We start from the raw sequence: 12,610 nt of genomic DNA on the forward strand, positions 1-12,610 counted from the left end.
ACTTATTTTATTAATAATTTTCTAGCCCTTTTCGTCTTACGTGGCACTATCTTGTGGGCCCAATGCTGATTGACTTTTTTTTTTCAAAATAATGCCACGTAGACCGAAAAAGGGTAGAAAATTACTATAAAATAAGTTTAGGGGGGGTAATAGGACCTTAATATAGTATAAGTGTGTCTCCGAAATTTCGGACAAAAATTTAGGAGATACTTGTACATTTTCCCTTTTTTTTCCTGAAAAGAAAAAGGAAAAAGAAAAGGTCCAATTCATACTATAGGTTAAAAAATTATTTAAGCAAGAATAAGAATATGAAATGTAGTTGTATATATTTTGATTCAGTGCTCAACTTGGGGTTTTTTCTTTTTTTCTTTGAAAAACAAGTTGAAGCCCTAGATTCTTATTTCGTTGAGATGGCGAGTTTAATTTCAATACATAATTATCAAATTATTTTTGTTTATTATAATAATTTTAATTTATTTCAAAAATTATAAATTTCACTTTTTAAATACAAGGGCCATCGGTAGAATTCTTTATATAATTATTCATGTAGGACAATATATAATTAATAAACATATATATGGATTTTGTTATAGGTTGTATTATATATTATTTTATGTCACTAAGTTAAGGCTAGAAACTAGAAAGGTATAAATGTTCCCAAAAAAATGATATAAAATAGTGGTTAGATATGACGTGATATATTGTAATTTAATAGAAGAATATAAAGGTGAATATTAAAGTAGACAGTTAATAAATTTAATGTTCGTATTAAGATTATTATTATTCTTTTAATATCTTACTTTTTGATTTTATTAATATTTGAACAAACTTCATATCGATCAAGTAACTATTAGTATTTGCGTTTCATACAAAAGTTATATAACTAGTTTCTCTAACCCAAAGTCACTAAATTTTGAGATACAAACAAAAAAGTCACAAAGTCAAAACATATCATATCTACAAAGTATCATTATTTTTAGCGGAAAATACATTATTTCTGACATACTACTTTGTATACATAACGAATAATGACATAACTATGTCATTAATTAATTGAATGTGTCAAAGTACAAATTCATCTAGAAATACTTTTATCTTGGATGTGTAATAATATGAAGTTATTATATCAAGCTACTTATACAAAGAGGAAGATTGAACAAGCATGACATCTACACATTTCTTAATCATTTTATCGTATATAATTAAACACATTTCATTAACAAAATAATCATTTAATTCTTCATTTTCTATTAAAATTAGAACTTATTTAATTATCTTACAATATTTTTTATCAATACTCTTCAATGATCATCTTATTCATTAAACACAACTTAATTAATCATATTAAACATAAACTTGTGTAGTCAATTATGAACATACTTGTGTAGATTTTGGGCCACAAATTATTGGTATCTACCAAGTTCTAGAGAAAAAATAATACGTGAAAAAAATATTCTCGAAACGTAAACATTAACTATTTTTATGCTAAAAGTACTATATTGAATTATTATTTTTGTTTCCTATGTAACATAAATATTTAAATTTTATCATCACTTTTTGAAAAATAATTTTAATTTTTACATGTTAAATTATTTAAATAAATATCATATTATTTGAGATAAATAAAAAGAATAAACATTAACAACTTAAACCAAGGTACGTGCATGCCCACAATTTGTTCCAACAGAAAATGTTATTTCCTTGGGTAGATAAGAAGTCACTATCAATTTGGTCGATTAATTCAGAAATTTATCGAGAAATTCGTAGTTGTTACTTTTTTATAGCATATTAAGTAACTTATTTTTGTATAAGAATTTACAAATCACATTAATAATATATATCGTATTAAATAAATTGAACCTGATGAATTCAATTAAAATGACATAACAGATTAAATTGAACCCTAATCTTTCTTGATATCGAGTGTGTTTGGTATGAAGGAACCAGAAAGTGTTTTCCAATTTTCTCATGTTTGGTTGGGACAAAAATTTTGAAAAAAGTTTTTCGAATCAACTCATTTTCCTCAAAATTAAGAAAAATGATTTCCTTTAAAAAATTAAGGAAAACATTTTTCCAAACTCTCCTCAAATTTAAAATTACATTTTTATTTTAGGAAAAACAACAATCTTTTTAAAAAAATTTAATTCTAAATTATTTTTTTAGCCGATCCCTGACCACCACCCAAACGCACCTATCATCTCATATGCTACATCAGCTCGATCACAATATACTTCATTTGTTTCGATTTATGTGACACTTTTCGTTTTTCAAGAGTCAAATAATTAAAGTTTGACCGAAAACATACGCGCGAAATTTTCTATTTTTTAAAATAAAATTTATACAACTATATAAAAAGTACTATAGGTCACAATAACTGTTAATTCAAAATAAATAAAAATAAATATAAAAAATTTACAATCAAAGATAAAATCATTTAAATCTTGAAAAGTGTCAAAATATAAAGTTATTTAGTTTGTTATAAACATTCGATATAGATAAATAAGTCGCGGTCGATAGAGAATGTAAATATGTCTAGAACATACGTACGAATGGTAATTGTGATTATAGAAAACGACGAATACGTGGATGAAATTAGGATCATGTATGGACCGACTTACAAGGATAACATATTCCCATACGATCACGACACGTGTACGGTTAATATCATCCATGTACCTTCGTTTCACTATAAATAGACACTCATGCTTCTTCCCTCAATCACTCATTTCTACACCAATCAAAAAAAAAAAAAATCACATTTGATTTCTCAATTCTTGTTTCAGACCAATCAATCATGTCGTGCTGTGGAGGAAACTGTGGCTGTGGATCTAGCTGCAAGTGCGGCAACGGCTGTGGAGGGTAAACCCCTAATTTTTTTTTTCGATTTCTCGTCTTGCGTTCGATATCTGAATGAGTGTGCGCTTTGTAAAGGTCTATTTTATGGGAGATAACAACTCTACAAAAGATTTTTTTTGTTTTGTTTTATATTAGCTTGAATTTGAGAATTCTGGTTAAGAGTTTTTTTTTTGTGTGTGATCCATGCATGGATGTGTTTTTCTTGTGAAGGATTGAGTTTTTTTAATTTGAGATTTGTTGGCTGATCCCTTGATTTTTATTTGTTTTATCTTCTTTTTATCAAAACTTTACACTACTAAATTTTTGATCCCATGCATGGATTGATGCAAAATGGAATTTTGATGGGGAATTGTGGGATCACAATAATAGTTTTGTGTTGGGCAATTTTTGTGCTAATTTTGAGGGATTGGTGACAAGCAAGGGTTGGATCTAGAAGCAAAGGAGCGGTTATATTAGTGACCTAAGACAAAAATCAGGATTTTAAACATGAATTATAATAACATTTATATAATAATAATATTTATATAATTGATTTCTTTTAGATTTCAAATATAATTATTTTTATTTTAAATTATTTTTTATTAGATACAGTACTTCAAATATGTTCTAATAATTTCTTTATTTTTATGAAAAGTTTATTTATTTTTTTATAAATAGTATTCAATATTTGTTAAAAAATAATAACTTATAATTTATCATTATTAAAAGTGAAAGTCCCTTAAATTTGGGACATAAAGGGTCACTTCTTTTTTAACATTATGGAATCACCCTGCTACGATCTCTGAAAATGGCGAAAGAACAAACTCGAAAGCCAATTATCCCGATCATTTGTTTATCGAGTGCTCTGTGTTAATTTGATATAAATACCTTTTAATTTTTATATTTCTATATATATATATATATGAGGAGTATAAGGAGTTTGATGGGTCTAATTTCCTTATCATTGAGCTGTCAATCCGTTAGTTTCACGAGTTATTACTTAATAATATTAGTGTTTGAACCCACAAACTCCCACCAAGCTCCGCCCTTAATTGAGCTTTCTCTTGTTTGATGTTGTTGAGGGTATGTTTCATATTTTTTTTTTTTAATTTTGGTGTTGTAGTTGCAAGATGTACCCAGACATGAGCTACACCGAAAGCAGCACAACCACTGAGACTTTGGTGCTTGGGGTGGGACCTGAGAAGACAAGCTTCGGCGCCATGGAGATGGGTGAATCCCCTGTTGCTGAGAATGGCTGCAAATGTGGATCTGACTGCAAGTGCAACCCTTGCACTTGTTCTAAGTGAACGAAAATATAGTTGAAACAGAGCAGAGATCATGGTGTTAGCCTTCTATGGCTGAAGAAAAATAGTTGAAAAAATGTGTGTGTCTAGTGTTTTAGTGTGTCTGTCTGTTGAAAACAGGGAAAAAAATGTGTTCTTTTTTCCCTGTAATAAGAAATATAGTAATGGAGTCTTTATGTGTAAGTAACCAGTAAAATGGTTTGTGTAAACATGAATATCTCTGCATCTGTTAATTTTAACATATAAGTTTGGATATGTGTTGTGGTTTCAACTAATTCAAGTACTTCCTTGATAATGTTTTCCTGTTTCTAGGCTGCAAAACTATAGTAAATCTTTTAGGTTTTGGTAAAACCTAATTCCATTGGGTGTGGTTGGAGAGCATATAGTTTTTGCGAATATGTAAATTTCTATCGGGGAAAAGGGAAGATCCGCTTGATAGAGGAGTTTTCATTCATCAGCATAGACTAAAAGTGCTCTTCGAGCTGAGTCGAGTTTGATTCCATTCTCCATTTTTCTTTTGTGACTTTGCTTACCATATCCATGTTGGACCAATGTATAATAAACACAAAGATAGCCACAATTGTATCAAATTTCACAATAGGAAAAAGCTATCTAACAAAAATAATACCCAAGAGATATAAAGTATAATAATGCTGAAATATTTTATGGTTGGAATTAGTACAATACAAGCCGTTTGAGTAGAAAGGAAGGTAAATTTCTTGTCCAGTTCTAGCCTGAGCTTAGTATTATAAGGTGATTAACACAAGCCCTCAAATCCAACTACTCATAAATAATATCACAAAGATAAATTAAAATTCTAGCCAGAAACACAATCTTTCTTATACATGATCCTACAAACAACAAGATGTTGCAGAGAAGTTTTTCATTCCAATACTCCTCTTGCAGCCCACCTGAATAAGTTATGTACCTAGAGACAAATACTCTGAGAATACTGCATATACTACAGACACGAGAAGAAGGAATAAAATGGAAATGCAGATCATCGCGTTGAATTACCTGTTTTGATGTCAATCCAATCTTCTCCAAGTCATCTAGCTGCATGAACCAGACAAGTAGGCTTAGTTTTTTATGCAGTGACAAATCAAGAATCTTTAACATCATGTACGTTAAAAAGAGTTTCTTACTGATTTCACGGGGCTTGTTTCCCTTAGATCAATAATGTATTCAGCCATCTTTTGTCCAATTCCCTGTATGATATGAAAGATGCAATAAAAGATCACAGCTAGTTAAAGCGATGATAATGTTAATATCATGCAAAATGGAGTGAAAACTCATTGTTGGGGTATAGCGATTGAGAATGTTAGAATTGTGTGAAGAGACAAATAACATACCTTTATGGCTATGAGTTCCTCCCTGACACAATGTAGCAAATAATAATGTTAAGTCTCGATGCAGAAAGAAGAAATAGAAAAAATAAAAGGGAAATGAAGACAAAAAACACTCACTTGCTAGCTGTGTTTAGTAACTCAATGTATTCTTGGACAAGAGAGTTCTGTATACTCAACAAAGAATTATTATAAGCAGAAATGCTAAACAATCAGAATATAATGACAAAAGGATTCCGTGCTCACCTTTAAGTTGGAACTTCGTGCACCAAATTTATCTAGTGGAGTTCCTAACGCTGCTATATTCTCATCAAAACTGCTTAAAGCAAAGGTTGACATAGGAGTCTGTTGATTGCATATAAGGTGTATTTGGTCCTTCGTGGACAAGTTCTCATTGTTTACGTTGGAGTTGATGGGAGAAAGGACCTTCCTAGGGGTAACCTCACATGCTTTAAGGGATTTCAAACAGTCAACCATGATCACTTTCTCCTCTCCATTAATTTCTTCATCTACACAAGACCAAACAGACAAAAATAGTCAAAGTTTATTTGACTGCCTGTAAGCAAGATGTTTTATATTTATATATTGGAAAAGTTCTAACTACGAATTTTTATACCTATCTGTAAAAAGGGCTAATTAGACAAATAAACTCCAACTAAGTTACATATGTAAATGACAAGATTTAGACATTAGTCTAGATGGGTTACGGTACGGGAGTAGGCAGGCATGCTTCAATTACATGATGTAATAGTAGTATGAATGCTGTATGTGAAAGAACACAAAGATGAGTGCTATTTTCAGGATTTTATAGTGGAGTAGAGGAAATGATTGTGTGGTGACCCTTAAACTACTTGAAAAAGGGGGAAGCACACCAGGAGCTCAGTGGATTCAACTAATTAAAATCTTCTGAAATGGGCCTAAGATTGTGCCATCCATGAACAGATGCTGGTTTATACAGGACGAGCAAGTTTAAGAAAAATGAGAATTTGATTATAACAAGTCATGCAAAGGAATGTGCAGTCTTATATATGAAAAAACAAGAAACTCATAGGGCCTAAATCGTGAAAATAACTCATGGTTAAAAAGATCAAATGTTTTAGGTATAACCGGTGAAAGTTTGCAAATAACTGAAAAATTGTCTTGTTGCTGTGGTTTCATATGAATTGAGGTAGAATAACCATTACTATACACTCTCTGGGAGGAAAAGATGGAGGAGAACACTAGAACTAGCTTTGGCACATATATGATAGGAAAGACTGTCACATGCTTGTAGCTTAATATGAGTCAGTTATATAGAATTGGGGTGAAGAATACATGTGGCAGACTGTAAATACTGAGATGTGATTATTATAAATGGTCATTTACCATGCACCGCTGTATTAGAATCAGGCATAACCCTCTCAGCGAAAACCTCAAATTTCTTCTCTTCTCTTTGTCCACCAGTATCAGCAAGGTCCTGAACCTGCATTTGCACATTAATGCAGAAATCCAACTTAAAAAGATTTATCAATTGAATTCAATTCTGGTATAACGAGAAGTGTGATCAAGTTGTTCTGTTGTCCTTTCAAAAAGTTCACATCAAAAGTCTTTTTAGCTGTTAATTATCAGTTATCGCATACCAACTGAGTGATTCTCTTTGTGATAAAGATGACAAAAATTTAGGAATTGTTGTTTTCTTTGAGAGCTTATCAAGCTATCAGACATTACATCAACTCAAAGTGGAATTGAGATAGTTAAGTTTAATGGTTACCAGTTCATCTTCATTCAAAGAAATGGAATCACATCATATATACAGTAGCTAAGAAATTTAACAAAAGACCTACCCTGAATCAAGTCTGTCAATGGATTTATTCAATTTAAGACGGAGTGGGCATCATAAACTCAAAACCAGCTAGGGAGAAATTATAGTCTCATTTTGTTTTTTTACCTCTGCTGTTGTGTTCGCTCGATGTCCATTCTTAAATAAATTTTTACAAGCTCCATCTGGATTCCTGTTCAACATAGTTAAGCAATCATCAAAATCAAAGGCAGGTAAATACAACAAGATTATAGACTATAGAGTAATCTCTTACCTCTTTTTTATGCTTGAAGCTCCTTGATTACTGATAGATTTTTGCTTGCAAGAACTCCCAAACAGACCTAGCTTTCTGGTAGAGCATATGGAATTTGGAGTTTTGCTGGTTAATGGGGAATCAAATGCCCCAATTCTCTGAGTACTTTTTGTCTTGCCTTTAGATTCTAGCCATGATCGGAGCTTTGCCTCCATGTCGATTTTGACCTTTGGAGTATCTCCTTTTTGTGCTGAGGCAACAAAATTGGATATATGTCTTGACCTGGCTGCTAAACTAACTGTATGAAGAGATTCTTGGTACTCCCCAGGGTTCTATGAACAAATGAAACAGTTGACATTTGACAATGTTAAGAACACTGTTGCATTCATGGAACTCAAAGGCAAGAGATGATATATACAATATCCTACCAAGCAAGCAACCATCAAAGCACGGCTTGTTCCTCCAAGAGAATCTTGCAATACCCTTGTCAATTTGCTTTCTCTATAGGGAATTCGTGGTTGATTGTTGTTCAATGCATAAATCACATTTGATAGTGCAAATAATGACTGGTTGATCTTAGCACTCTCTTGTAGACGAATCCCAGTGTTGCAAGTTCTTCTATTGTCTTCGTTACCTAATTCAGTGACATTTGAGTTACAATATGAGAGTAACTTTTCAGTTCAATATATTCTTAAAACAATTCATGGTTAAATTTAATAAATTTTTAAGACCTGCCAAGTCAATAAGGTTCAACTTCCCAGTAATGATATTTCCAGTATCATCACAACTTGGAGTAGAAACATAAACCGTGAGCACAGCATGGCTCCTGCTAGAGACATCATTAACGCCCGTATGTGCAACTTTTCTCCTCTGAACCGCACAAGAAAATGCTTCTAGAAACTCTGACGTTGAACTGACAGCAACTTGTGCAAGTCCTTTGAGATGAATCTGCCCATCTTTGTCGTCCAATATGAAAATTTCTTTCTCCTTAAGTTCAAGTAGATCATAGCACCTATCCATGTAAATTTCATAGTATGATATTGCTACGGTACTTTTCCCCTGACTCTTCGAGAGAATAGAGGACATTGCAAGTGGCATTAAACCAGGGAGGTTTTCAGTTCCCTGCATCAGCAACAAAGTTTTTCAAAACAATTCACAGGTACATCCAAGAATTAGGATTTAGGAAGGCCTGAAGGGAACTATAGTAGAGGTCAAATGGAGAAGTTCTAGATTAGGACCAACGGCTGCATATATGGGATAAGCATATGCATGGTTTCAATCTGAAAAGTCTGATATGTCTTTTGTTCAATCATGGATCTATGTTATAGAAGTTATAGAGCAGCAAAAGACTTGAAAAGAAACATTGAGTAGGTCTGTTATAACTTATAACTCAATATATATCTCCTACTCCACCAGTATATTTTAGCATCTAGTCCACTTGCCCGAATGATGGAGCAAGCTGTGTTATGTAGACAAATGAAACATACCTGCATGGTGTATGTTTTGCCACTCCCTGTAGCGCCATAAGCAAATATCGTTACATTGTAACCTTCTAATATCCTGGGGATCAAAGGACTGACTTCTTTGCCAAATATTTGGCTTATATTGTTATCTTCTTGTCCGAAAAATGCATCCAACTTGTAGCATTCATTACGACTAAAGTCAAAAACAAAAAGTTCCCAGGATAAGGTTGTAGTGAGACAGTTTTAATCTTCACAAATGCCAACAATTGAGAAAAAACTTACCTAGTTTCATGATCTTTGAGATGAACTGTGACATCATCAGAACGCTCACATTCTGAGTTGAGAACAGAGACACAAGAGATTGGGTTTCCACCTATCGAGTTAATTTCTCGTGAAAGAAAAGGGCGAACTCTAACAATAACTCTAACTTTTGTGACCACTGAGGATTCTAACTGCTGTACTCTTCCAGGAGTTGGCAAGTTTTCTGTTTGACATCCTTTAAGACCATTCATTTGCATATTTATGTCAGGGACAACAGAATCTGTTTATATAACAGCAATAAAATAAATAACATTAGCATTTAAAAATGCAGTCTTGTTGAACAAAGTACTGTCTTTTTCAATAAACAGCATGCCAGATAAAATCTTTTGAACAAATGTTTCTTCTTTTTATGGAACAACTCATCTCCTTCTGGAAGGATCACAAAAGAGTTTCAACTAAGAGCATAAATCGATTTAAAGTTTGACTTGTTTTATGAATACTTAAGCATAATAGGATATTTCCTTTTTCTTTTAGTCTTTATTCGTATTGTTTATCTGAAACTAGTTAAACACCTACATAGGAATAACAACAACAATAATGTATCCGGTGTAGTCTCATAAAGTGAGTTCTGCGGGTAGAGTATACGTAGACTTTACTCTTACCTCAAAAGTAGAGACATCATTCTCGATAGACCCCTAGCTCAAGGAAAAACAAACCAAAGCAATCCAGAAAAAGAAATAATAGAGGTGAACTCATAACAAACCAATAATACACTAATCGAAGTACAAGAAACAACATACATACAGTAACAAAACTAGAAGGACAAGAGTAATACTACGACTACAATATGAAGGGATTAGCTAGACAACTCTACTACCTGCTAACCTACTACCCTAATCCCCCTATGGCACAACCTACTCTAGAATGTGAAATAATTTTAAAAACCTCATAAAGTTTGGATTTTTAACTATTCTACATAGAATTGAGCTCAAAAATGTTCCCTTTAATCAACATTGTACCAAATTCCTATCTTAGCCATCCATTTACATCAAGGTTCAAGTTCGATTCACTAACATTTTACTTTTAAACTAATGGAGTATGTAATCATACAACTTAAACAAACAAATCACTCTCTGAACAGACAGTAAATCCATTTCTTCTCCCATAAGAATAATCAAATTTAGAGTGATCACAAATTAAAACCAAAAATAGACTAAGAAACATCAAAATCAAAAGAATCTTAGTAGTTTAGTTGATTAACTACCTGATTCCCAAGATTTCGATTCCCCACCTTATAATCCCCTTCGAAGTCCCCGAAAAAACCTAAAAAAAAAAAAACCAAAAAATCAATGGATTATTTTTGAAGATATACGAACCTTAAGCTTGTAGATCAACTCCAAAATTCACAATTTTTTTTCCCTTTTGCAACAATTTGTGTGTATGTGAGAGAAATGAATTACAAAGAGTTCGTTTTGAGATTAGTACAATTTCAAATTCTGAAATGGCGGTCTCGGGTTTTGAACTTTTTTTTTTGAATTAAAGTGTTTTGGGCCTTTTGCCTTTGGGTATGGGTTTGCATGGCCCAATCCCAACCCATCTAGTCTTTCATCTTTAGCGATTGCACTCCATAGCCAATTTTATGGACTCGTTTAGTTTCGACCTTTAAGGTTCTTAACACTGAAATTATTGTACTTTTTAAATTATGGATTCGTATATAGAGTTTGCTGAAATCCTAGTGAGGTTTCATATGTATATTTATGCTCAGTCGTTTTACTACCTCACTAGGTAGAGAAAGGTCGAAGTACGCTCTTTACATATGGAAATTTCACCAGTATGTTATTGTTGTTGAAATTTACTTCGTTTTGATAATATTCTGCATCAACATCGAGTTTTGCCTGCTTTGGTACCACGTCAAGATATATGTAAGTTTGAAAGAAGTGTGAGTTAGGGCAAGTCTAGGTTCAAAACACTCTCATTTGACACATATTTTGTCACGTATGAGACTGACATGTGTAGGTGCCTGGCACTTGGTAACTAAAATAGTCATAATGTATGAAAAATATGATCATTTTTGTCTTAAACCTTAATACTATGTTTGGATCATTGTTATCCATTGTATTGTATTGTATCGTTACTATACTTATAATATTTGTTTTGATTGTTACTTAAACTGTATTGTACTGTATTGTTAAATTTCGTTGTTCCTTGACAAAGGAAACCCCTATTTTATGGAACAACCAATTTGGTGCGTTCCCATTTTTACTTAATTTCTTTTTCCAATTATATTTTTACAAAATATTTCAAAATACTGTTTTACCCTTTACCTTAATTATTTAAACCTGGTCAAACCTTCTAACCTAAAATAATTAAGAATATTTAAGTAAATTTATAAATTACAATACAGTACGATACAATCAAACCAAACAATTAGAATATTACTACACAACAACAAACAATACAATTTAGCCAAACAACATATCTACCATACAATACAATACAATACATTATAATATAATACATTATGAAATAATTGTAACAATGTTTCAAACAAAGTGTAAACATTACCGGTACAAAGTAAAGAAGTCATACTCTAAGATCAAAGTATTGTGCATTGTAGTTATAGTTTAAACACTTGATGAGATCCTAAGTTTTATTTTATCTTTGTAAAAAAAAAAGAAGTCACAAGATCAAAAGCTTAAGGTATATATGTCAAGTTTGAGCATCAAATTACTAATGTGATTTTTGTATCTTTTTTGGATGCAAGGAATAAGATTTCTTCCTATTGATATTAAAATGAGGTGGGTTTTTGTCCACTTCATTTTTGGTATTTCATCAAGTTGATTTTTACCATAACAAAAAGTAATAATCCACACAAAGCGATGGTTGTATATAAACAAATAAAAATAGTGTCATTATAATCCTAAGGTAAATCAAATATATTTTATTTAAAATATATATTGTGTTTTTTTTAAAAAAAAAAATCAATTTCAAATACTTTTCTTAAAAAATACCACTCAACGCATGCTCAAAACGCCTAAGATGATGTTTATTACTTTCATTTCATTTTTCAAATTTATATCTTTAGATTAAAAAAAATAGAAAGTTTCCACTATAATTATCATACATTAGTCAAATTTAGGCAATGCCTAAACTTGTTGGTTGGGAGGGTGGCAAAATTAAATCTAATCTGTCTAATTCGATTCAACTTATTTACGCTTGGATTGGTTATTGTTCCGCTCATTTGTTGGCTCAATTAATTTTAGCCCATCAAAATTTGTGAAAAATTTATAATATATATATATATATATTTGATTTTATTTGTTATATATAGTTGGTACTAAAAGCTTATA

The 12,610-nt window shown here is 31.7% G+C and overlaps 2 protein-coding genes across 3 annotated transcripts; one reads left to right on the forward strand and one right to left on the reverse strand.

The window, feature by feature from the left end:
* The first annotated feature begins 2,720 nt into the window (after nucleotides 1-2,720).
* LEMT1 (type 2 metallothionein) lies at nucleotides 2,721-4,432 on the forward strand. The gene is given in 2 exon segments (NM_001247117.2): nucleotides 2,721-2,859; nucleotides 3,959-4,432. Coding segments are annotated over 2 exon segments (249 nt in total). The 5' UTR covers nucleotides 2,721-2,794; the 3' UTR covers nucleotides 4,143-4,432.
* Nucleotides 4,433-4,777: 345 nt separating this feature from the next.
* LOC101255427 (kinesin-like protein KIN-10B) lies at nucleotides 4,778-10,770 on the reverse strand. 2 transcript variants are annotated; one of them, XM_004246825.5, is made up of 14 exons: nucleotides 10,525-10,770; nucleotides 9,282-9,540; nucleotides 9,024-9,192; nucleotides 8,268-8,658; nucleotides 7,965-8,170; nucleotides 7,558-7,868; nucleotides 7,413-7,476; nucleotides 6,851-6,947; nucleotides 5,732-5,994; nucleotides 5,606-5,652; nucleotides 5,492-5,513; nucleotides 5,285-5,347; nucleotides 5,157-5,195; nucleotides 4,778-5,067 (listed from the first exon to the last, which is right to left on the reverse strand). In XM_004246825.5, the coding sequence occupies exons 2-14, from the start codon at nucleotides 9,515-9,517 to the stop codon at nucleotides 5,023-5,025; spliced, it is 1,953 nt and encodes a 650-aa protein (XP_004246873.1). In that variant the 5' UTR covers nucleotides 9,518-9,540; nucleotides 10,525-10,770; the 3' UTR covers nucleotides 4,778-5,022. The 2 variants fall into 2 exon arrangements, with proteins under 2 accessions (XP_004246873.1, XP_010325859.1); XM_010327557.4 differs by having other exon boundaries at nucleotides 10,637-10,759.
* Nucleotides 10,771-12,610: the final 1,840 nt, after the last annotated feature.

The sequence above is a fragment of the Solanum lycopersicum genome, chromosome 9 (assembly GCF_036512215.1).
Source record: "Solanum lycopersicum chromosome 9, SLM_r2.1".
NCBI lineage: Eukaryota > Viridiplantae > Streptophyta > Magnoliopsida > Solanales > Solanaceae > Solanum > Solanum lycopersicum.

Bases quoted from the DNA above. Each gene is read 5' to 3' on its own strand.
- LOC101255427 (XM_004246825.5), bottom strand. From the start codon at position 9,517: ATGCAAATGAATGGTCTTAAAGGATGTCAAACAGAAAACTTGCCAACT. The intron at 5,514-5,605 runs GTGAGTGTTTTT...ACATTGTGTCAG, and splicing joins TTACTAAACACAGCTAGCAA to GGAGGAACTCATAGCCATAA. The intron at 5,196-5,284 runs GTAAGAAACTCT...TGGTTCATGCAG, and splicing joins AAACAAGCCCCGTGAAATCA to CTAGATGACTTGGAGAAGAT.